General features: G+C 46.7%; 1 protein-coding gene and 1 non-coding gene across 2 annotated transcripts; both read left to right on the forward strand.

Annotated features, from left to right (window-relative positions):
- The first annotated feature begins 1,359 nt into the window (after positions 1 to 1,359).
- Positions 1,360 to 8,723, forward strand: ABCF3 (ATP binding cassette subfamily F member 3). The gene is made up of 21 exons (XM_004464579.4): positions 1,360 to 1,532; positions 1,737 to 1,884; positions 2,024 to 2,103; positions 2,554 to 2,600; positions 2,826 to 2,923; positions 3,028 to 3,150; positions 3,312 to 3,578; positions 3,809 to 3,889; positions 3,983 to 4,042; positions 4,142 to 4,198; positions 4,311 to 4,333; positions 4,436 to 4,491; positions 4,607 to 4,807; positions 4,902 to 4,978; positions 6,655 to 6,699; positions 6,779 to 6,911; positions 7,335 to 7,423; positions 7,542 to 7,633; positions 7,812 to 7,944; positions 8,085 to 8,172; positions 8,262 to 8,723. Exons 1-21 carry the CDS (start codon positions 1,460 to 1,462, stop codon positions 8,418 to 8,420), a joined length of 2,130 nt encoding a protein of 709 aa, XP_004464636.1. The 5' UTR covers positions 1,360 to 1,459; the 3' UTR covers positions 8,421 to 8,723.
- A 13,761-nt stretch (positions 8,724 to 22,484) lies between these two features.
- On the forward strand, positions 22,485 to 22,591 carry LOC111765617 (U6 spliceosomal RNA). The gene has a single exon (XR_002797913.1). It is a non-coding gene; the product is annotated as a U6 spliceosomal RNA (small nuclear RNA).
- The last annotated feature ends 2,630 nt before the right edge of the window (positions 22,592 to 25,221 follow it).

The following is a 25,221-nucleotide window of genomic DNA, read 5'->3' on the forward strand; positions in this document are numbered from 1 at the left end:
CCCCAGGCCTCTTTAAAAGCGCCTCCCTTTGATATTTCCACCTCTCCAAAGAATCTTGTTGAGGTGAACTCCTCCTTAAGAGGAATGCCCGGTATCTTGCTAGTGTGTTGGGGCAGATAAGAGAGAGCAGATTGCCCTAACCAGCTGACCCCATATTTGGTTTCAGCTTTTTAAACCAAAACTTCAGACATAAACCAAAGAAGAATAATCAGCCCCATGTTCCATCACCCAACTTCAACAATTATCAGCTCAAGCATCCTAAAGTATATTTTACACTTGTTTCTGGTCCATTCATTGTGATTGGTTAATGCAGCTTCTTAAGTTATATCAATACGTTTCCCCTCAGCGTTTTTTTTTTTTCTTGCAGTTTGTTGTCAGAATTTTGCCGACTGCATCACAGTGACGTTACTTATATTTATTTTTCCCTGTATTTCATGTAAAATAGTTTAGATCTCGAAGCTCAAAAACTTTTTTTTACTTTAAATAAGGGATCGATTCCTCACAATGGCAGTGCATAATCCAAAAGGATGACTGGATAATGATACATGTTGAGAGCAGAGTTGGAAAAATATTCTTAAAGCAGTAGCGTCATTTTAGGAAAATTTCTACCTTCTATCTGGGGGAATCAGTGAAAAGAAATAGAGCCCTTTATTGTCATTTACTGAGCTTCACAGTGCAGCCTATTGTGGGTGTAAGGAATACAAAATACGAGTGAATTTATAAAGGAAATAGGCCGCTGGGAGACTAAAGTGTTGTCTATTGGGTTTTGGGGGAGAATGAGGCTGTGCCCTGGGGTGATGGAAGAACTAAATGGACATAATTCGCTATGGCCGGCTGAGCTGTCAGGAAAAGTGAAAGGACTGAGCTCAGGTCACAAACGGGCTGGTCACAAGGCTCGGACAAAAAGCCTGTAAGCTCGGGGGCCGGAACAAGGCGCGGCGGCACAGAACCTTGAGGCGGCTCAAGAGGGATCAAGAAAGCGCGTGAGTCAGCAAAGCTCTCCGCGGGACCCAAAATGGACGCGGCTGGGCGCGCAGCGGCAGTCGCGCCTCGTGGGAGCGCATAAAATCTAGCAAGACCAATGTGCTTTACCATTGACGTTTCCACCCGCGGGGTCATTGGTGACTGACACTGATAAACCTAGAGTTCGTCCCTATCCCAACTCCGAACTCCATATCCCAGAAGGCAGCAAGAACCGCACACGTGGCTTCTCTCTCAGAGGAAAAGGAGTTGCGCAAGCGCAGAGAAAGAAGCTCGTGTGTGGCCCTGAAGCAGCGCATGCGCACTATTCCCTCAGCCCCATTCACCCCGCCCACAGAGTTCCGCGCATTCCGCTCCTTTCTTACGTCACCGCAGCACATGCGCTTTGTAAGCAGGAGCGAGATTTCGGGAGAAGGGCAGGGGGCGGCCCTTGGCTAGGGTCCCACGGCGGCTGCGCCAAAGGGAGCTCAACTGGAACATGGCGACTTGCGCCGAAATCCTGCGGAGCGAGTTCCCAGAAATTGACGGACAGGTCTTCGACTACGTGACTGGTGAGCTGAAGGGAATCAACGGGCTAGGGATGTGTGGAGGTCTGAGGAAAAGACAGAGGGCAATGCTGGGGCCGCTGCCAGGCTCCTCATCTGCGTTATCTCGTCCTGAGGGCCGGTTGGTTCGGGAGGTGGAACTAGGGGACTGAAACTGCTTGTGTGTCCACCCTATCCGGTATCCTCACTGCCCTGCCACGCCCGGCCCAGGCGTCCTGCACAGCGGCAGCGCGGATTTCGAGTCGGTGGATGACTTGGTGGAAGCTGTGGGGGAATTGTTGCAAGAAGTGTCCGGGGACAGCAAGGATGACGCGGGTATCAGGGCCGTGTGCCAGCGCATGTACAACACCCTGCGCCTGTACGTACCGGGGCGTGGGGGTTGGCGGAGGCGATGGGAGAGGGTAGACACTGCGGAGACAAGAAGCGGGGGAAGAAGCTCTGATTGCCATAGAGCTTCCTCCTAACTCCTAACTGTGCTTTCTATCCCTGTCATCAAGAGCTGAACCACAGAGCCAGGGGAACAGCCAGGTGTTACTGGACGCCCCCATCCAGTTGTCAAAGATAACAGAGAACTATGGTGAGAGTGAGGGAAGATTGAACTAGCTCCTCTCTCTATCCTTTTCTCAGGACCCACCCCAACCCTTAGTCAACTGTCTCCCAGAGCTCAGGATTCCTACAACTACTAGGTTGTAGAAGCTAGTTGATGCCTTTAACTGAAGGCAAAATTGCCCATGATAAAGAGAGTAGAGTAAGAGAGTTCTTCAAAGTCTTGGGTATAAGAGGAGGTATTTGGGCCTTGAAGCTAGACAGACTTCAGTTCAACCTCCCATTTTGCAACTTTCTAGCCAATGTAAGAGTTGCTTATCTGCCCAACCTCTGTATCCTTATCTGAAGTGGGGGGATCAATCCCTAGGAACTTATGGATTCCTGAAAATGTCTGTGCCTGTGCTTATTGCATATTAGTCACTTAAAACATTAGTTTCCCTTCCCTCAGGGAGAAGGTGACTGCTTTTCTTATCGCTTACAGACTGTGGCACCAAACTTCCTGGACTACTAAAGAGAGAACAGTCCTCGGTGAGAAGGAAGAAAGGGAGGGGGCTGAGCCTATAGGGTGGGGGAAAGAGATAATTTTCTCTAAATGTTGGAGTATATTTTGGAGGAGTTCTGATTAAGTCTTTCCTTGACTCTGTGAGTCTGTTCATCGTGGGTAGGGTGAAAGGGTTAAATTGGGGTGTTCTGTCTGGGAGTTCCTTTCTGAGCCTACACCCTGGGATGAACTGGCTGTGTTTGGACCCTTAGACAGTAAATGCAAAGAAGCTAGAAAAGGCCGAGGCTCGACTGAAGGCAAAGCAGGAGAAGCGCTCAGAGAAGGACACACTCAAGACCAGCAACCCTCTGTGAGTTTAAGAAGAGTGGTTTAGAACAGAGGAGCGCAGAACAGCCTCTGGTGGGGTGGAAGGGTGGTTGGCAGTGCTAAGTGCCATCCATTTTCCTTTAAAAGAGTCTTAGAAGAGGCATCAGCCAGCCAGGCAGGCAGCAGAAAGGAGAGTCGCTTAGAATCATCTGGCAAGAACAAATCCTACGATGTGCGAATTGAGAACTTTGATGTGTCTTTTGGAGATAGGTGAGGGAATGCTGGTGGGGGTGGCATTCTGTTTTCTTTTTCACATTCAAAGAATTTGGAGGGCTGATAGGGGACTTAAAACAGTGCCAGGTTTTTGTTTTTAAACTTGCGGTGCACCAATCTCTAGAGCACCCTTTGTTTTCTTCCCCCCACTCTTGCAGGGTACTGCTGACTGGAGCAGATGTGAACCTGGCATGGGGTCGCCGCTATGGGCTGGTAGGAAGGAATGGTTTGGGGAAAACAACGCTGCTGAAGATGTTGGCCACCCGGAGCCTGCGAGTTCCAGCCCACATTTCCCTGCTGCACGTAGAGCAAGAGGTTGCTGGAGATGACACACCTGCCTTACAGAGTGTGCTGGAGAGTGATACTGTGCGAGAGGACCTACTACGTCGGGAGCGTGAGCTCAGTGCCCACGTTGCCTCTGGGAGGTGAAGTCGCCAGTCTGGGGAATAACTAGCAGAGCTAATGAACAAGTGCTTGCCTTATTGTCACAGTCCATAATTCTCATGCCAGTCCTAGTAAACTGCAGAATGTGGAACTTGGCACTGTAGAACTCTAAAACCCTTGCTTCTTCCACAGTGCCTACCACCCTCGCTACTTGGGGCAAGTCTATCTCCCTAGACTGCCCCCCACTCCAACTCATTGCTCTTCCCCCCAGGGCGGAGGGCTCAGACGCTGCACAACTGGCAGAAATCTATGCCAAACTGGAGGAGATTGAGGCTGACAAGGCACCTGCTAGGTATTTGAATTCCCCTCTGCATGCTTCCCATTTCACTTTTCCTTTCTGACACTTGTTCCAATGGAGTCTTTATCTCAATTTTTTCACTCCTAGGGCATCAGTCATTCTTGCTGGGCTTGGCTTTACCCCTAAAATGCAGCAGCAGCCCACCCGGTGAGTGGCTCTTTCCCTTCTTGGCTCTGAGCACTGTTTGCTTTGTCCATGCCTACTCTGGTGAACGCCCCATCCTCATGTGGCTCTGTCTTTCTTTAGGGAGTTCTCAGGTGGCTGGAGGATGAGACTGGCCCTGGCCCGGGCCCTGTTTGCTAGGTGAGTTTCCTGGACCTATGTCTGGAGCCCCATGGAGGATGGGCCTTGGCTCTAGGGAAGTGGCAGTGAGTCACTGTCCTAGTCTCATGCCTTGAATTCTTCTTTAATATAGGCCAGATCTTCTGTTGTTAGATGGTGAGTTTGAAATGGGACTTGAGATGGGAAGGGGTGGTAGTGTCTAAGTTTCTAGTCCTCTAGCCTTTCAGTCCCAAATGCGTGTTCTCCTTTCTTCTCCAGAACCCACAAACATGCTGGATGTAAGGGCCATCCTGTGGCTGGAGAATTACCTGCAGGTGAGTTCCTGTGGGAGCTGGAATAGTCTGGGGAAACTCTACCTCCAAAGCCACCTTCTGGGGCTGTGGGCTGACTGCCCTCCCAAACTGGGCCTGCCATCCTGTGACCCCTCAGACGTGGCCCTCCACAATCCTAGTCGTCTCCCACGACCGCAACTTCCTGAATGCCATCGCCACAGACATCATCCACCTGCACAGCCAGCGACTGGATGGTTACCGGGGAGACTTTGAGACCTTCATCAAGAGCAAGCAGGAGCGGCTGCTTAATCAACAACGTGAATATGAGGCCCAGCAGCAGTATCGTCAGCACATCCAGGTATGGGAGCCGTCAGGGCTGAGGCTGCCATCCCAGGGGTGTCAGGTAGGGGATTGAGGCAACCTGACAAATACCTCTACTTCTTCACCTGCAGGTTTTCATTGACCGGTTTCGCTACAATGCTAACAGGGCCTCTCAAGTGCAGAGTAAACTCAAAATGCTGGAGAAACTGTGAGTACAGTGTTCGTAGCCAGGTCCTGGCTCCTGTTCCTTTACTTCTTCCCTTATTTTGCTGACCACCCCCTGTCCTCCCTCTTTCTGTATTCCCTTTACCAGAAGCCAGCTTTGATTTCCTCCCCTGCAGCGAAGCAGAATATTGCTCTTGCCCAGCCTTAGGCAACTACTCATTTACTTTCTATCTCTGGATTTGCTTATTCTAGACACTTCATATAAATGGAGTCACACAATATGTAGCTTTTTTTGTTTGACTACTTTAGTTTAACATGTTTACAAGGCTCATCTTTGTGTGTTCAAGTACTTCATTTTTTTCTATGGTCAAATAATATCCTATTGTATGGATATACACATTTTGTCAAGTCATCAGTTGGTGGATTGTGGGTTTGTTTTAGTGTCCATGTTGCTAAAGCAAATACCACATGATGGATTGACTTAAACAATGGGATTTATTGGCTCGTGGTTTTGAGGATAGGAGAAATCCAAATGAGGGCTTCATCAAGGTGATGCTTTCTTCCCAAAGACTGGCATCCTGGAGGTGGCCTCTGGTGATCCTTGGTCTGGCTTCTCTGTTAACATGGCAGTGCACATGGCAGCCTCTCCTGGCCTCTTGTTCTCTTCCGTGTTCATTAACCTTCAGCTTCTTACTTCCCATGGTTTTTCTACCTGTCTGAGTTTCATTCTGCTCATAAAGGACTGTAATAGAGTTAAGACCCGTGCTGGTTGAGTTGGGCCATGCCTTAACTGAAGTAACCTCAACAAAAGGAACTACTTACAATGGGTTCACACTTGCAAGAATGGATTAAGTTTAAGAACATGGTTTTCTGGAGTACATAGCTCCAAACCAACACACCAACATAGGGTTGTTTCCACCTTTTGGCTATTATGAATCTTGCTACAATAAAATTCACATAAAAGTCTTTGTGTGGACATATGTTTTTGTTTTTCTTGGGTATATACCTAGAAGTAGAATGGCTGGGTCATATGATAACTCTATGTTCAACATTTTTGAGAAACTGCCAGACTGGTTTTTGTTGTTATTGTTGTTGTTTGAGGTACTGGGGCTGGGAATTGAACCTGGGACCTCATATATGGGAAGCCAGCACTTAACGAGTGAGCCACATCCGCTCCCTAGACTGTTTTTCTAATGTGGCCACACCAATAGCAATTCCAGTTTCTCTGCTTTTCACCAACACTCACTGTCTTTTTTAAATTTTGCTGTCATAGAGTGTGTGAAATGATATCTCATTGTGGTTTTGATTTGCATTTCTCTAATGACTAGTGATGTTATGCATTGGGAGTTTAATCTTGAAGTAATCTTTCTAGAGGTGTGGGGGCAGGAGGTGAGGAAAGCTTAAACCCATAAGTCTTAGAACTTAGTGACATGGAAATGTATCCTTGATAAATTAACTAAGGGAAAAAGGCTACAAAAAGGATAAAAATATGATTACATCATATCATTTATTGCACACTGTACAATACACTATACTGTGCTATATTTTTTAACATATAATGAACTTAGAAGAATGTTCTAAAAGAAGAATGTTGTCTGGGTGTTGGGAGCACAGGTTTTTTTTTTTCATTTTCTGTAAACATATTTTACTTGGGCAGTAAGAACAAATGAAGTTATCTTTTTGGAGTCATAAATCTAGCCTACCCCTCTCTTCCCTCAGACCAGAGCTGAAGCCTGTGGACAAGGAGTCAGAGGTAGTGATGAAGTGAGTGCTGGACTAGGGGGCTGGTGTGGGCGCTCTCGTTTCTGGCCTCCGCCATGCTCCTCACCTCCACCTCCTGCAGGTTCCCAGATGGATTTGAGAAGTTCTCCCCACCTATCCTGCAGCTCGATGAGGTGGATTTCTACTATGATCCTAAGCACATCATCTTCAGTCGACTCTCCGTCTCTGCTGATCTCGAGTCCCGCATCTGTGTGGTACGGTTGCCGTTCCCGTCTCTTTCCTGAGGTGGGGCTCTCCTGCACAACAGGTGGTGTGCATTGGCGGGAAAAGGAGTCAAGTCCTGTCCGTCCTCTGGCCTCACAGGGACACTCCTGCAGAGGGACGAAAAGCCTGGCATATGGTATTTCATGAATACCGAGTAGCAGTACTTTTATCTTACTGGTCTCAGCTCTGAGTTTTCTCAAACCATGTGGTGTAGAGGAGAGAGCATGAGCTTCAAGGTCAGACCTCAGATCTGGACTCTGCCTAATGCTCCTAAGCCATTTCCTCACCTTAAAATGGAGGTAACATCTCCCTTACCTGATAAGTGAATGAATTCTTGCACTTATTAGGTACTCAAGAATTGGTCCCCTTTATATCTTTTTTTTTTCTTTCTAACACCCTGTCTTTTCTTACAGGTTGGAGAGAATGGTGCTGGGAAGTCTACCATGCTGAAGCTGCTAATGGGGGACCTCACCCCTGTTCGGGGCATCAGGCATGCTCACAGGCAAGTGCCCCCACCCCCACCCCGCGACACGTGCCTCGTCACACTCACACCAAGGCTCCATGCCTTTATGGCCATTGCCCTTCCATCCCCTCTTCTCTACCTTCATTTCTGCCTGTAGGAATTTGAAGATTGGCTATTTCAGCCAACATCATGTAGAGCAGCTGGACCTGAATGTCAGTGCTGTGGAACTGCTGGCACGGAAGTTTCCCGGTACGTTAGGGATTCGAGTTGAGGAACGAGAGCCAGCGCCGAGCCCCCACAGCGAGGCCTGCCTCAGGGTGGGCGCTGAATAGCCCACCCAAGTCTAAGTTAAGGACGTGGGCATTTGGAGGTGGGACTGAGGGTGAAGGGGTCAGGAACCCACATGATGAGGTGGGGTCTCTTCTAGGGCGGCCCGAGGAGGAATATCGTCACCAGCTGGGCCGCTATGGCATCTCTGGAGAACTGGCCATGCGTCCTGTTGCCAGCTTGTCTGGGGGCCAGAAGAGCCGGGTAGCCTTTGCTCAGATGACCATGCCCTGGTGAGTCCTGATTTGCTAGAGCTTTTGCCCTCCCATTTCCCTTCTCACCCAGTAGAGAATGATCCTCTCATCTTCAGATCAGAGGGTTTCATTTTCTCCCACACCCCGTAACTGCCCACTTCTTGGATGCTGCCTTCCAGCCCCAACTTCTACATTCTGGATGAACCAACAAATCACCTGGACATGGAGACGATTGAGGCTCTGGGCCGTGCACTCAACAATTTCAGGGTGAGTGTGCCCTCATGCTGGCCAGTCTCTCCAGGCCTCAGCGCCTTCAAGGGGCCTCTCTGAGCTCCCCCTGGTCTCTTCTCTTTCAGGGAGGTGTGATTCTGGTCTCCCACGATGAGCGCTTCATCCGGCTGGTGTGTCAGGAGCTATGGGTGTGCGAAGGAGGCAGTGTCACCAGGGTCGAAGGGGGCTTTGACCAGTACCGCGCCCTCCTCCAGGAACAGTTCCGCCGTGAGGGCTTCCTCTAGGAGCCCCGGGCTGAGGACTGTGCCCAGGACATGGACTGGTCTCTCAGACCCCTGGGCTACCACGTAGGCAACTAACTCCAGGCCACGGACTTCCCCCAACTTGGGGACAGCCTTATTCCTAAATCTCTCTCCTTCTGACTGGAGCATCCTGGGCACAAGCCAGGAACCCCATCCAAGGGTCTGTGAGGACTGGTCTTCCAGAGTGAAGGGGTTGTGGGGCCTTCTGGAGTTACAGATCCCCCTATTCCCCCAGCTCTGCCTGGGCCCTGAGTGGCTGCTGTGTAAATTAAACCTCCCCGTGCATCCCCTTGCCTCATCTCTGCCGCTCCCTGGGCAGGGCTGCGGTGGTCTTCCTACTGCTGAGGGCCGTGGGCTCTCTGATTCTGGGTTTTCCTGTGACATTCTGATCAGTCACATGGAGGAAGCAATGACAGCACCAGCCTTGTCCCTGGAAGGGGACATTCATTTGCCTTCCCTTGGCATGGGCTGAGCTGGTAGACTGGAAAGGCAGTGTACTGGCGTCAGTCAAAGGCTCTGTGCCCTAGTCCGGGCTCAGCCTCAGCGGAAAGGTTCTTGGGTTCTGCTGTCCCATCCTCCACTACTTGGGAGTTGAACTGAATCTGCAGCTTCACCTCAAACATGGTTTGCCAACTGCTTTCTCCAGTGTTCTCTGGCCCAGGCTCATCTTGCTTCTCTGAACTGGATGGACCCTTGGGACCAAAGGGAAACGATTTTTGTCTCCATTTTGTTGAGGTGGTCTCATTCCCACCCACCCACTCACACCCCCCGCCCCTCCAAAAAAAAAAGGTGGCCTTTATTTTTCCTCCATCTATGTAGGAGGGATATGGGCAGTGGGAACTCAAGAACAGGGTCTAAGGGGGAGAAATAGGATACTTGTTTTCAAATCAGGCAGTGTCTAGGAGGGGAGAAGAGATATTTAGTGGAGGTAATATGATTTATAAATTTCTCGAGGACTCAGCTGCTATAGTAATTGTTAGGCAGGAGACACTAAAATAGAGACACTGCTTTGCTTTCAGTGACAATGGAGAAATCAGAGTCAGCAGAAGGAACTTGTTGGCTTCATGGGGATTGTAATTACAAAGCTCAACCAAGGAATCTTAACTGAGCTGCTGAGGGAGAGAAACCTGTTAGGGGTGTAAAGGAGAATAATGACCGGAAGGTTCTGTTGGTTTACCACAGAGTAGGTGTCAGTGGATTAAGAAAGCTCTCAGGAGGGCTGTTCATCAGCCTGCCTCCTCTGCCACCCTCTATCAGAAATCCAGAGGAGGTATTCCTCTAATTACATCTGTGGCTACATGCCCTTGACACTCCCAAGTGCTTTCTCAGCCCCTGTTTTTCCTTCAGGCCTCCACTTGGGCAGGGTGGGGAGCAACTGTTGAAGGATCCATGCCCGTTTGCCAGGCTTCCCACCCCGTAGCCCTCACTAGTTTATGAACTCTCCATGAGTTCTCCCAATTCCTTGGAGACCCTGGACAAGCCACTGGAGGGTTCTAATACCCTAAATCTGCTTTTGTAGAGGTATCTGTACAGAGAACGCTGGAATCAAAGGGCCTAAGATCATATGCTAGCTCTATTACTGGTAACAGAAGAGATTCTCAATATTAGCTGGGTAACCACAACATACCACTTCATTTCTTTGAACATTTCCTACCCAGTTTCTTGATAGGATTGTAATGAGGATTTGTTTACAAGCACTCAGAAAGTGATTCCTGTCTAGCCAGGCTGATCTGAAGGGCTATCACATGGGAAAGGAAGATTCTTTAAGTGACTCCAAAGGGTAGGTCAGTTTGAGCTCAAAGAAAAGAACTTGATAGCTCAAGCTCCTTTCTGAGAATGAGTTCCCAGTTGCTGAGACAGTTCAAGCCTGTCTGGCCTCTAGAGAGATCTCTCCCCCGGGTGGAAGGCAACACAAATGGCCTCCAGATTGGCTTCTGATATTAGAATTCCACAAAAGACAAGTGAAGATCTTGTATATATATGACAACCGAAGCCTATGCTGCAGGATTCAGAAAGGTGGGGTGAATGAATTGCAGCAGCTGAGAGGCCCATGATGGGTGCATAAGGTGAACTTTTGGAGGAGCGTTAGGGAGGAGTGTTAGCAGCAGCAGCAAATGGTCTTGAGGGATAGAAAAACATGGGCAGTGTCAGCCAGTGTCATCCCAGAAGGCACAAGGCAAAGGAGTTTGGCACAGGAGAGTCGGTAGTCCTCAAGCACTCCAGATCACTCATTATGGCAGCACTTCTTCATGCCACGGTGAGCCTGTCTAACCCCAACTACTCGGAAACCAGCTGCTGACCCAGCTAAGCCTGGACTTCAGACCTTTAAACCAGTCAGGAGCTGGCCAGATGGAAAGGCCTGAGTCTGCAGTGTCTTCATTGGGTTCCCTGCCGTCCCCGCATCTCCTGCAGCCCTGACTCCACTCACCAGTGCTTTCTCAGGCAACCTGGCTGGTCCCCAAGAGGAAGCAGAGTGCAGGGGTGCCAAAGGGGTCAGGGGTCCCCGTGCACCAGTCTGCAGAGGTAATCAAAGATGCCAGTCAGAATCATTTCAATGTAATGTTATTCTGTAGATTTCTTAGACATTTTCCTAAGTTCTCCTTGATCTCCGGGCAAATTCTAGCTACAGAGTAGAAAAAGTGCCGTTTACCCTCCTGGCCCTTCCTCTGCGTAGTCTGTCATTTCGGACTATAACACTGTTCTGCTAAGAGCCACTCCCCAGGGAGCCATGGGGCTAAGGTCTAGGCCTGTCTACCCACTGATAGGAACCAAACACCCTGCCAGCGTCAGAACACCACAGCTTTGCATCAGGCCTGGTGGTCAGAGCCTATGAGAGATCCCAGTGGGCAAACAGTGGGTCCAGGCTGTGAAGGACCATCATGACCTGGCTGAAGGGCCTGTTGTGGTCCCTAAGCTGGAATGCATGGGTTCTTTCCAATCCAGCTGCCCTCCTGCTGCGCTTCCATTGCACGTTGTGCCTACCCCATTAGAGCTTGAATGCTGCATGCCATTACTAAGATTGTAGTCGCCACTTTGCCTTGACATCCTTGAAGGCAGACCAAGGCTTATTCATCTTGGCATCATCTGTGCCTACTACAGGTTGGGTTCCCTGAGATAAAATTTGAAATTAGCATGCGAGGTGTTTATTAGGAGGTGCTCCTGGGATCACACCCGGGGAAGGGAGTGGCAGGAAGCAGGATCAAGCAAGATGGAGAAGCTGAACTGCGAGGCAACCGCACTGGGATTTCTGGACTGGATGGTCCTTCAGAGTTGCTCTGAATTAGGAGCCAGGCCTCACCATATTGCTAGGTTGGTCAGTCTGCATGCCAGCTGCTGCAGGAAGGAGGATTGACCTTGGGCAAAGAAGTTTTCCTCAGCTGAGGCAATCCCCAGGTAGTGGGTTGGATTGTTGCCCCCACAGGAAGATATACTAAAGTCCTAACCCCCAGTACCTGGGAATAGTGTCTTTGCAGATGGAATTAAATTAAAATGCAGTCACACTGGATTGAGGTGGGCCCTGAATCCAATGACTGGTGTCCTTATAAGGAGAGGGAGATTTAGAAACACACACAGGGGAGACTGCCCTTTTCTGACCTTCGTTTCCTCTCAAGACAATCCTAAGGAACATTCAAACAATACCAATTAATATTTATTAGCCCATTATTACATACCAGGCACTTAGTAACTGAGTTAATCCTCACAACAGCCCTATGAAATGATCCTCCTCTTGTAGCTGAGAAAACACAGGGAGTTTACATAGTTGATGGCAGGGCTAGGAGTCAAGGCCAGACAGTGTCATTCTAGAACGCAGCTCTTAACTGCCGCACAGTAGTAACAGTCCAGCTGAGTAGTCATAGTTTGTTAATTCCATCACTTAAAGATCATGAATCTCATGGCTGGAGGGTGGGGGGAGAGTTGAACAACCTTCTCCCAAAAGAGCAAGTTTTTGAGTAAGAACATGGCACAGCAGGTGATACTTACTAGGTACTCAGTGGATAGTTGTCCATCAAATGAATGGCACCAAGAAGCACAGGGTAGTGGAAATGCCATGCTCTTCAGGTTAGCCCACAACCCCTCCTGAGTAAATTACCTTGATCCATAAAATGAGTGTGATGCAGTTTGTTTTGCCTACTTCCTGGGATATTGGAAGGATTAAATGAGACAAGGGCCTCAGTAAATGGAATGAAAGTTTCTGTGAACTGTGAAGTGCTATAGATCCAAAAGGCATTGTGCTGTGGGAGGTGTGAGGGGGACCTCCACTCAAGACACACACACATGTGGGCGGCGGACTTGGCCCAGTGGTTAGGGCGTCTCTCTACCACATGGGAGGTCCACGGTTCAAACCCCGGGCCTCCTTGACCCGTGTGCAGCTGGCCCATACACAGTGCTAATGCACGGAAGGAGTGCCCTGCCACGCAGGGGTGTCCCCCGCGTAGGGGAGCCCCATGCGCAAGGAGTGTGCCCCGTAAGGAGAGCCGCCCAGCGCGAAAGAAAGTGCAGCCTGCCCAGGAATGGTGCCACACACACGGAGAGCTGACATAGCAAGATGACGCAACAAAAAGAAACACAGATTCCCGTGCTGCTGACAACAACAGAAGCAGACAAAGAAGACGTAGCAAATAGACACAGAGAACAGACAACCGGGGTGGGGGCAAGGGAAGGGGAGAGAAATAAGTAAATCTTAAAAAAAAACAACAAAAAAACCCACATATGTGTGCACATAGGACTCCAGGCCACCATGACGGTCACACCAAGAGGCCCGGCCCCAGCCTCCACGTCTGTCGAGCCAGGCACTAAAAACCGTGAAGGCAGGAGCACAGCGGGAAGGCTCTGCGGCACCAGCTGAGTTGTATGGGACAAGCAGTAATCACCATGCAATTTAAACCCTTTCTAGTACGTTTAGTTCATGCCCTCTTGATAATTCGAGATTTTTGTTTTCTTTATGTTACATAAATGGGTGGTTTGAAGTGGTTTCTGCTTTCCTGGATTTAGAGAGACCTTGAAACCCTGAATTAGAATAAATATTTGTCAACCCATGCTACAGCATTTTTAACACAAAGGAAGGCTTTCACAAACATTCTCCTTTGGTCTTGACCTTTCAGTAATCTTTTTTTTTTTTTAACTTAATTTTATTTATTTATTCCTCCCCTCCCCACCGTTATTTGTGCTTGCTCTCTGCTCTCTATGTCCATTTGCTGTGTGCTTTCTGTGTCTGCTTGGCTTCTCTTTAGGAGGCACAACCACAGGTCCCTGCTTTGTTGTGTCTCTCATCATCTTTCCCCTGTGTCTCCTTATTGAGTCATCTTGTGTCAGTTCGCTGTGCCTTGCCATCATGCCAGCTCGCTGTCTTGCTTGTCTTCTCCAGGAAGCACTGGTAACTGAACCAGGGACCTCCCATGTGGTAGGCGGAAGTCCAATAACTTAAGCCACATCCACTTCCCTCTCAATAATCTTGTGTGTAAGAAAGGTGGCTCCTGCTGTGTTGTTCCCATCTTCCAGAGGAGGAACTGGAGGCAGAAAGATGTTAAATGTTTAGCTTACATTAAGATACCTCTGTATGTGCAGAGATGGGGCAAGAATCCAGGTTTCCGGGTCACCAGACTTTTCAGATTGCTCTAGATGGACTGTTCTCAACATTGGGCCACAGCTATACATGCAATGGATGACATTCTTACATCACACGTCCCCAAAGTCATGTACCCTCCTGTCTCTTTAGAACAGTATTCTGAACCTGGAGTGAGGGAGCATGGCATCAAATCTGATTTAATTTGGTTTTTAAAAAATATATATTTTATTATTAGAGAAGTTGTGAACTTACAAAAGCATGTAAATATGCAGAATTCCCTTACAATACCCCTACACCAAAACATTACATGGTGATGAATCATTTGTTACAGATTATGAAATAACATCATCAGACTTATTACCACTAATTATGGTCTTTAGTGTACATTTGATATATTTTTTCCATACCCCCCTATTATTATTAGGTTGGTGAAAAAGGATTTGTGGCTTCAGATTGTGAATTTTAAATAATTATAACTCAGCTCAAACACCTCTTTATCAATCAAAGTAGGAACCATTATAATTAACACATTTTTGCCAATGAGAAATAAGTTTGCTTATTCCTGCAGTGTAAAAATTTGTGCTTCGGGATTCGACGAGCTCTTGGAAAGCATTTTCTGCACCCTCCTGGTTGTAAAAGCATTTTCCCTGCAAAAAGTTGTCGAGATGCTTGAAGAAGTGGTAGTCAGTTGGCAAGAGGTGAGGTGAATATGGCAGATGAGGCAAAACTTTGTAGCCCAGTTTGTTCACCTTTTGAAGCATTGATTGTGCAATATGCAGTCGGACGTTGTTGTGGATAAGAATTGGGCCCTTTCTGTTGACCAATGCCAGCTGCAGACATTGCATTTCTCAGTGCATCCCATAGATATGCTGAGCATATTTCTCAGATGCAATGGTTTCACCAGGATTCAGAAAGCTGTAGTGGATCAGACCGGCTGCATACCACCAAACAGTGACCATGAGCTTTTTTTGGTGCAAGTTTGGCTTTGGGAAGTGCTTTGGAGCTGCTTCTCAGTCCAACCACAGAGCTAGTTGTTGCCAGTCATCATCTAAAATCCACTTTTCATCTCATATCACAATGCAATCAAGAAATTGTCCGTTGTTTTTGCATAGAATAAGAAAAGCTGACACTTCAAAATGACAATTTTTTAAATTTTCAATCAGCTTATGAGACACCTACTTATCGAACTTTTTCACCTTTGCAATTTGTTTCAAATGTCAAATGACCGTAGAATGGATGATGTTGAGTTCTTCAGCAACTTCTCGTGTAGTTTAAGAGGATCAGCTTTGATGATTGCTCTAAATTGGTCGTTGTCCACTTCCAATGGCCAGCCACTATGCTACTCATCTGCAAGGCTCTCGTCTCCTTTGCAAAACTTCTTGAACCACCTGCACTGTACATTCATTAGCAGTTCCTGGGCCAAATGCATTGCTGAGGCTGTCAGTTGTCTCTGCTTCTTTATAACCCATTTTGAACTTAAATAAGAAAATCACTCAAATTTGTTTTTTGTCTAACATCATTTCCAAAGTCTAAAATAAATATAAACTAAACAGGAAGTAATGTCATTAGCAAAAAATATAAAGTGAGAAATGCACATTAAAATGATGTATAACAGAGAAGCAGACTTGGCTTAATGGATAGAGCATCCGTCTACCACATGGGAGGTCCAGGGTTCAAACCCAGGGCCTCCTAGCCCATGTGGAGCTGGCCCGTGCGCAGTGCTGATGTGCGCAAGGAGTGCCATGCCGTGAAGGGGTGTCCCCCACGTAGGGGAGCCCCACACGCAAGGAGTGTGCCCTGTAAGGAGAGCCACCCTGTGCAAAAGAAAGTTCAGCCTGCCCAGGAATGGCGCTGCACACACGGAGAATTGACGCGGCAAGATGATTCAACAAAAAGAAACACAGATTCCCAGTGCTGCTGACAAGAATACAAGTGGACACAGAAGAACACATGGCGAATGGACACAGAGAGCAGACAATTGGGGGGTGGGGGGAGGGGAGAGAAATAAATAAATAAATAAAAATTTTAAGAAATTATGTATAACATAACCACATTTATTGAAGAATGTATGCCAATATCAAATGGCATAAAACCTAATATACAGTACATCTTTGACATTCATGCAAGATTATTACAATACTGCTGTTAACTATAGTCCTTAGGTTAATTGTATTTTTCCCATGCATCTCCATGGTATTACCACCTTGTAATAGTGATGTACATTTGTTCTAGTTCTTAGAAGAACATTCTTGTATTTGTATTATTAACCACAATTCTCATCCACCTCCAGGTTTACTGTTATTCAGTCCCTAGATTATTCCCTAGCTTTCTTTCAGTTGACATTTACATTCCTAGACTACCCCTTTTAGTCACAATCTCATTCATAAAAGAGCTGTGTTAGTTATAATCAGTATAATGTGTTAAATCAACTGAATATTTCTACAATTTTACAGTCAAGCTAATTAAAACTTCTACATATGTTAAGCATCAGTACCACTTCTCAGCCCTCATCCTATTTCCTAGTAACCTGTACTCTAGGTTTCAACTCCATGCATTTATTCTTCATATTTAGTTCATATTAGTGAGACCATACAATATTTGTCCTTTTGTGTCTCTCAGCATAATGTCTTCAAGGTTCATCCATGTTATCATATGTATCCCAATTTCACTTTTTCTTACAACAGCATAGTATTTGATAAAATGTATATATCACATTTTTAAAAAAATCTATTCCTCAGGTGATGGACACTTGGGTTGTTCCCATCGTTTGGCAATTGTTAATTAAACCGCTATGAACAGTGGTGTATAAATGTCTATTCATGTCACAGTTTTCAGTTCTTCTGGATGTATTCCTAGTAGAGGGATTGCCAGATTATACGGCAGTTCTATATTTAGCTTCCCGAGGAACCGCCAAACTGTCTTCCACAGAAGCTGCACCATTCTACATTCCCATAACAGTGAAGGAGTGTTCCTATTTCTCCACATAATGGCCATTCTATGAGGTTTGAAATGTTTCACATTGTCTTTTTGATTTGCATGTCCCTAATAGCTAGTGATATTGAACATTTTTTTATGTGCTTCTTTTGCCATTTGTATTTCCTCTTTGGAGAAATGTCTATTTAAGTCTTTTGCTCATTTTTTTAAAGATTTATTTTATTTATCTCTCCATCCCCTTGTTTGCACTTGCTATGTCTGTTCATTTCCCTTGCTTCTTTTTTTTTATTAAAATTTTTAAGATTTTTAAAAAATTTATTTCTCTCCCCTTCCCCCCTTCCCAGTTGTCTGTTCTCTGTGTCCATTTTGCTGCATGTTCTTCTTTGTCCTCTTCTGTTGTTGTCGGCGGCACGGGACTCTGTGTCTCTTTTTGTAGCATCATCTTGCTGCGTCAATTCTCCGTGTGTGCAGTGCCATTCCTGGGCAGGCTGAACTTTCTTTCGCACTGGGCAGCTCTCCTTATGGGGCGCACTCCTTGCACGTGGGCTCCCCTACATGGGGGACAACCCCTCATGGCATGGCACTCCTTGCGCGCATCAGCACTGCGCATGGGCCAGCTCCACATGAGTCAAGGAGGCCCGGGGTTTGAACTGCAGACCTCCCATGTGGTAGACGGACGCCCTAACAACTGGGCCAAGTCTGCTTCCCTTCCTTGCTTCTTTAGGATTCACTGGGAACAGAACCCAGGACCTCTGAAGTAGGAGAGAGGTGCCTAATTGCTTGAGGCACCTCCAGGCTGTGCTTTGTTGTGTCTTTCCTGTTTTTCTTCTTTTTTTTTTTAGAACAACAAAAAAATGATTTATTTATACAAAGTATTAACAGATATCTAAATACAATATGGTTTAAAATAATGAAATAAAATGAAATTGTTTATTTGTAGTTGTATTCATAAAGTATGCTAACCAAAATCTATATAACAATATGGCACATTAATGACAAATTCAAATATAAGCGAAGATGTTATTCTGAATTCACGTTTCATTGAGCATCAAAAACCACCAATCTTTTAGTCCTTTTCTTGTACATTATTCTGTATCCACATTCTCTGCATCTGATTGGATCCCTGGATTTATTTCATTTTCTATGTGACATTCTCCACAGATATAGATCATTGGCTGCTGCTTTGGAGGCTGCACATCCTTCTGGGTGTCCATTGTTAGTCCCCCCAAACCATGACCTCCAATTCCCTACCTACGCAGCAGAGAACCCCTCTTCCTCAGTGATTGGAAACTGTATGCAGCTCATGGTTGAGTCCATATATTTCTTCTTGTGTCTCTTGCTGCATCATCTTATTGCCTCAGCTTCCCATGCCGGCCCATCATGCCAGCTCGCTGTCTTCTTTAGGAGGCACCAGGAACCGAACCAGGGGTGTCCCATGTGATAGGCGGCAGCCCATTAATTTGAGCCACATCCACTTCCCTTTTGCTCATTTTCAAATTGGATTGGGAAGTGGATTTGGCTTAACAGATAGAGCGTCTGCCTACCATGTAGAAGGTCCAGGGTTCAAACCCAGGGCCTCCTGACCCGTGTGGTGAGCTGTCCCATGTGCAGTGCTGAAGCACACAAGGAGTGCCATGCCATACAGGGTCTCCCCCGTGCAGGGGAGCCCCATGCGCAATGATTGTGCCCCGTAAGGAGAGCCACCCGGCGCGAAAAAAGTGCAACCTGCCCAGGAATGGCACCACACACACAGAGAGCTGATGCAGCAAGATGACGCAACAAAAAGAGACACAGATTACTGGTGCCGCTGACAAGAATAGATGTGGACACGGAAGAACACACAGCAAATGAACACAGAGAACAGCAAATGGACACAGAGAACAGACAACCTCGGGGGGGGGGGGAGGGGAGGGGGGAAATAAATAAATAAATCTTTTAAAATAAATAAATAAAACCATAAGGAGATACTACAACACATCCACTAAAATTAAAAAGTCTGACTATATCAAGTGTTGGTAATGATATAGAGAAACTAGAACTGTCATGCATTGCTGGTGGGAATGCAAAATGGTACAGACTCTTTGGAAAACAGTTTGGCTGTCTCTTTTTAAATTAAACATATACATACCACATGACCCAGAAAATTCACTCGTAATTATTTACCTAAGAGAAATGAAAATATATGTCCACACAGAGCTTTGCAGGTGAATGTTCATAGCAGCTTTTTTTATAATAGTCCCAAATTGAAAACAACACAGATATCTCTCAACTGGCGAATGGATAAACAAAATGTAGTGTATCTATTCAATGGACTATTACTCAAAAATAAAAGGAACAGTCGGGATTCAAACAGAAAGCTCCCGAGTCCGGCCGGCCGTCAATAAACCATTTTTCCTTCTCAAAAAAAAAAAAAAAAAAAAAAAAAAAAAAAAGGAACAAACTATAGTACTTCTACACACAACAATATGGATGCATCTAAAAAAGCACTGTGCTAAGTGAAATGAGCCAAAATGTTACATATTGTATAATTCCATTTATACAAAATCTTAGAAAAAGCAAAACTATGGTGATTTAAAACTGATCACTGGTTGCCCAAGGCCAGGAAGTAAGAGAAGAGAAATGACTGAAAAGGCAACCTGGGGGCGAGGGGCAGGGGCGGATGTTGCTTGGAAATGTTCTATATCGTCATTGTGGTCGTGGCTACATGACTGTACATTTTCAAAGCTCATCAAATTGTAATTTTAAAATTGGTGAATTTTATTGTATGTAAATTATACTTCAATAAAACTGACATAAAATATTCATTGGAGAATTAATGGATGCTAAAACCTGTGGGTGACATTTTGATCAAGATCAGGATAGTTACATAAAATCAAACTAGTTTCCTACAAAAAAGTGTTTCATTACAAAAAGAAGAAAAACCTGGCAGACATCACCTTAATGAAATGATCACCAGGAATAGTAACTGACATGTACTTCCTGATGTGATACACTGTTAGAAGGATACAGTATCTCCTGTGTGATAATCCTGCCAAAGGAGCATAACTTTCCTAACAATGAGGAAACAACAGGCAAATCCAAACAGAGATATTCTACAAAATATCTGGCTCGTATTCTTAAAAAAAATGTTAGTATCATGAAAGACAGCAGAAGAACAAAAGAATGAGGAACTGTTGCAGACTGAAGATGACTGTAAAGAAACCTGTGCAACGCAGGATCCTAGATCGGATTGTAGATGTGAGATGGGAGGGATAGAGAATACCTCTGAAGGATATTATTGTAACAATCGGCGAAATGTGAATATTGACAGTAGTTTAGATAACAGTACTGTTTTCAAATTATTTTTTCAGATTTTTTTTTTCAGGAGCTACTGGGGATTGAACCCAGGACCAGGCACTCAAGCATGCATGGGAGGCAGGCACTCAGGCACTGAGCTACACCCATTCCTACATTTTCTGATTTTTTTTTTTTTAAGATTTATTTATTTATTTAATTCCCCCCCCCTCCCCTGGTTGTCTGTTCTTGGTGTCTATTTGCTGCGTCTTGTTTCTTTGTCCGCTTCTGTTGTCATCAGCGGCATGGGAAGTGTGGGCGGCGCCATTCCTGGGCAGGCTGCTCTTTCTTTTCGCGCTGGGCGGCTTTCCTCACGGGCGCACTCCTTGCTCGTGGGGCTCCCCCACGCGGGGGACACCCTTGCGTGGCACGGCACTCCTTGTGCGCATCAGCGCTGCGCATGGCCAGCTCCACACGGGTCAAGGAGGCCCGGGGTTTGAACCGTGGACCTCCCATATGGTAGACGGACACCCTAACCACTGGGCCAAAGTCCGTTTCCCATACATTTTCTGATTTTGACAACCATCCTGTGATTATGCACTATTTAGGAAAAAAGAGGCATGATATGTATAACCTATTTTCAAATAATTCAGGAAAAAAATGCTATTCTTGCAACTTTTGTGTAAGCTTTGAAATTCTTTCCAAATAAAAAATTTTAAATTAATTGTGTAATTATTCAATATCTTTCATGAGGGAAGGACCCAACACTATCTTGTTTCCTGCTGTAGCATATAGTAGGCTCCAACAAGAAATATTTACTGCGTGAATGAATGAATAAATGAACTAGGAAAATGTGGGCTTTAGGCAGGGGCTGGGATCATAGAAGTCAGATTTTAGACAGGTAGGAGATGGAACTCCTCTCTTTCTCTATACCTAACTCTTTTGGAATTTGAATCTTTAAGTATAGCTACTTCTGGGATTCAAGGAAACAAGACTACTGCCCTCAAGGGCAGAGAATCATCCCACAAGCAAAAGATAATTGAGTAGTTCTATGCAACAAGATTATGTGACTGAGTGTTCTTTTCTGAATGATTTCCTTCCAGGCTTATCACCACTATCTTGGTAAAGGTGTTGACCTGTTCCAGCCCTGCATGGGAAGAACTACCTTGAGTTGGGGGGCGAGTCTGAATCCTCCCTCTTGGGTCAGATCAGAGGAGAAGCAGCACCCCGCAGGCCAGCGTGGCAGTGGCCTAGGTCATAGATGCCCTGGAGAGGGGCACCAGAGGCCCAGCGAGACCAGAGACTGGATTACAGGATCAGTTTCACTAACAGAGCCACTCACATCATCACTGCAACTGATTCATAGCCAACTAACATTTACTGGGCACCTACTGTGTGCCAGGCCCTAAGCTAGAAAGTGGGCATCCCTCCCAGGGGCTCTCACCTGCTCACATGGAGAACTTGAACTCTAGCTCCTCTGGTCTCCTTCCCTGTCCCGGTGCCATTACTTCCCCTTTCCAGGCACTGGCTCAGAGATGGCATTCCTGCCATAACAGTGAGAAAATGCCCTTTCTCTGCCTGTTCTTTTTTTTTTTTTTTTTTTGAGGTATGGGGGCCAGGGATTGAACCCAGGATGTGCCACATCAGCTCCCCCGAGTTGGCTTTTCTGTTTGTTAGCTTGTCATTTTGTGTGCTTTTTGTTTTGTTTTTAGGGGGCATCGGGAACCAAACCTGGGACCTCCCATGTGGGAAGCAGGAGCTCAACTGCTTGAGTCACATCTGCTCCCCCCTCTTTTTTTGAGGTCAGCCAAGATTGATAGGAATTTTCAAAAGGAAGTTTTTAAAAGAGATTTAGGAAGCGGCTGTGGCTCAATCAGTTGGGCTCCTGTCTACCGTACGGGTAGGCCGTGGGTTCACGTCCTGGGCCTCCTTGTGAAGGCAGGCTCGCCCGCACGCAGCAGAGAGCCACGGGCCCACAAGCGCCGCAGAGTGCCGCCCTACCTGCAAGCGCTGCGGAGAGCCGACTCAGCAAGGGGACGGCGCAACAAAGAGGGAGACAAGAAAAAACACACAAAAGAGCGTGCAGTGAATGCACACAGAGCAGACAACAAGCAAGCTGCGGGGGGAGGGGGGATAAATAAAAAATAAATAAATACAGACACACAGAAGAATGCATAGCAAATGGACACAGGGCAGACAGCAAGCAAAAGCTGCAAGGGGGGGGAGGATTTAAAAAAAAGAGAGATTTAGAGACTATCAAAAAGACATAAGCTGTGCTCGCTTCGGCACCACATATACTAAAATTGGAATGACACAGAGAGGATTAGCATGGCCCCTGCGCAAGGATGACATGCAAATTCGTGAAGCATTCCATATTTTTTTAACATTCTAAGTGATCTATTTATCTTTAAAAAAAAAAAAAAAAGACAGTAAAAACTTAAAAAAAAAAAAAGGGAATAAGCCAGGAAGAAAAAATCAAGAAAATGACGTTGTCTGGAATAGTAGTTTAAAAACAAGGGTTCTAAGTAAATAGTAGTAATAAAGAAGCAATACAAATTTAAAAAAAAAACAAGGGTTCTGAAGCCAGACCACCTGAGTTCAACATCCTGGCTCCACCACTTTACTAGTTTGCAATTTTTCTTTAACTTGCTACTGTGGTACTATATAAAAAACTCAAAATTTCCCATTTTAATCACTTTCAAGAATACAGTTCAGTGGTAGTAATTACACTCGTGATGTAATTAATGCTTACATGATTGTGCTACCATCACCACCACCCATTTCATCATCCCAAACAAAAACTCTGCGCCCATTAAGTAACAATTACCATTCCTTCTTCTTTCCCCTGCCCATAAAGTGTAATCTACTTTCTATCTCTATGAATTTGCTTATTCTAGGTATTTCATGTAAGTGAAATCATACAATATTTGTCCTATTGTGACTGGCTTATTTCACTAAACATCATGTCTTCAGGCTAGTTTGTGATCTTGATCAAGTTACTTTAGCTTCTCTGGGCTTCGGTTTTGATTCTTAAATGAGATCATCTATGATTAGCACGGTGCCTGGCCCGTGGTAAGTGCTCAACAAATATTAATTAAGAGAGAAAACAAATACACACCTTTCATATTTTCCTTACCCGCCCTGGCTCTTTGACATGTTGATCTCTCTGACTGGAACGCCTTCGCCTTCACTGCTTAACTTCCACTGAGGACTCAGCTTAAATGTCACCTCTCCCCCAACCCGGTCAGGTGCCCCTAAATTTTCCCTGATAAAACATTTTATGGCATCCACTACTTCTTTGTAACACAGGCCTTATCTCAATTTACTGTAACTGTGTATTTGTCTGTCTTTTTCATTAAGTGTGAACCTCTCCAAGGCAGAGGCTATACATTTCAGCTCTATATCCATCACACCCTCCCTAGAACCTGGCACATAACAGACAACTCAAGCCCGATGTCACCCCTCAGCCCTGCCTAGGCTCTCCTCCGCCTCCTGGAACGTGGTTCCTAGGCCCTATGGGGCTGTGCTATCCCTCCTGCCCTCCACTGCCACCCTGCTGCCCCACCTCAGAATGCTTCCCACCTGGACCTCAGAGAGCTTTCTTGCTGCCCCCACAGAACCGCCCCGGGTACGGGGCAGATTGCAATGGCCTGCCGTGGCCTGCAGGATGCTCTTCGCCTCTTGCGGGACTGCTGACTTGCCTCGCCCTTAGTTTGCCTCAGCTAAGAAAGACTTCCCAGAAAGCAAAGCGTGGCTTCTGCCAGTGTGTTGTCTGGTCTCTGACGGGGACACCATCTTCCTAGGAGACTGTCTGACACCCCAGCTCTGCTCAGAACCAAAGAGAAAGACTACTTTTTCCATTTCTTTGTGTTCTGGGAGCCTAATGACTACTCCCTGCTGCCTTGGGTTTGGCCCAAGGGCCACATATAGCTCTTGGTTCATTTGCAAAAGGGGCAGAGTACGATGCACCCAAGGACCCACAGCTCTGTGGGGCCCTCAGGGACAGAGCTGATCCTTCCTGGGGACTTGGGTCACCTGGAGGAACCACCAGCCCACTTGCCATCCACTGTTTCTCCCCCAGACCTGGGAGAGAAACCCTCATCCAGAATGGGGCTCCGTGGAGAAGGGAGGAGAGGGACCGACGGAGCCAGGGCTCAGGTGTGTGGAGAGAACAGGGCTGGGCCAGGTGGAGCTCTCTGTGGCTGGATGAATGTGCTGTGTTGGTGCTTCCGTATTGTTCCTGTGTATTTCCACCTGCGAAATTCCCTGAGGAGAGGCCAAGTTATCTCCACCATGAAGGGTTTGAGTAAGGGAAGGGGTTGGGGTTGAGGGCTCAGGCGCTCAAGGAGGCAGGACACCCCCCACCCCCAGGGACAGTGTGGCGATGAAATCAGGAGAGACTTAAGGGAGAGGGGTAAGGACTCTGGGTCTGGTTTGATAGCCCACTGCCCATTGGCTGCTCCCCTCCAGGTCTCCTCAAGCTTTCTTTGCACAACCTGGGTGTGGTCTTTGCAAGAAAGCTTGCATGGGTCACCCCCAAACACCGTCACTTCCCCTCTCTTCCCACAGAGTGCTCAGATCCTCCCTCAGGGGGCCAGGGAGAGGTTTTTTACAGACTTTCCTACTCTTTTGCAGCATAACAGTGCCAAGCTGCCTGAAAATTCTGCCAATAATAAGGGACCTGTTTTACAAGCAGGGAAGTTGTCTCCTGATGGTGCTTCAGGGATGGGGTGGGGATTTCTGCCATAACGGGACTCTGCATGCTGGGAGGCCTCACTTCTAAGACAAGGCAACTAAGGTACCAAGGGGTTACGGCGTGAGGGGGTCCATCCTGCAATGCACGGGTCGGGATGGTTTCTACAGTGATGGAGGAGCACGGCGCAAGGGAAAGGGGCTGATTTCTTGCGGGGAGAGGGTCCTACGGTGATGGGGCTGGCTGCGGTGATGAGGGAGGGTCCCTGCAGTGAGGGCGGGGGAGGGGGATGGTGGGCTAGCTGGGGTGGCCGCGGC

Source organism: Dasypus novemcinctus, chromosome 4, assembly GCF_030445035.2.
Source record: "Dasypus novemcinctus isolate mDasNov1 chromosome 4, mDasNov1.1.hap2, whole genome shotgun sequence".
Lineage (NCBI taxonomy): Eukaryota > Metazoa > Chordata > Mammalia > Cingulata > Dasypodidae > Dasypus > Dasypus novemcinctus.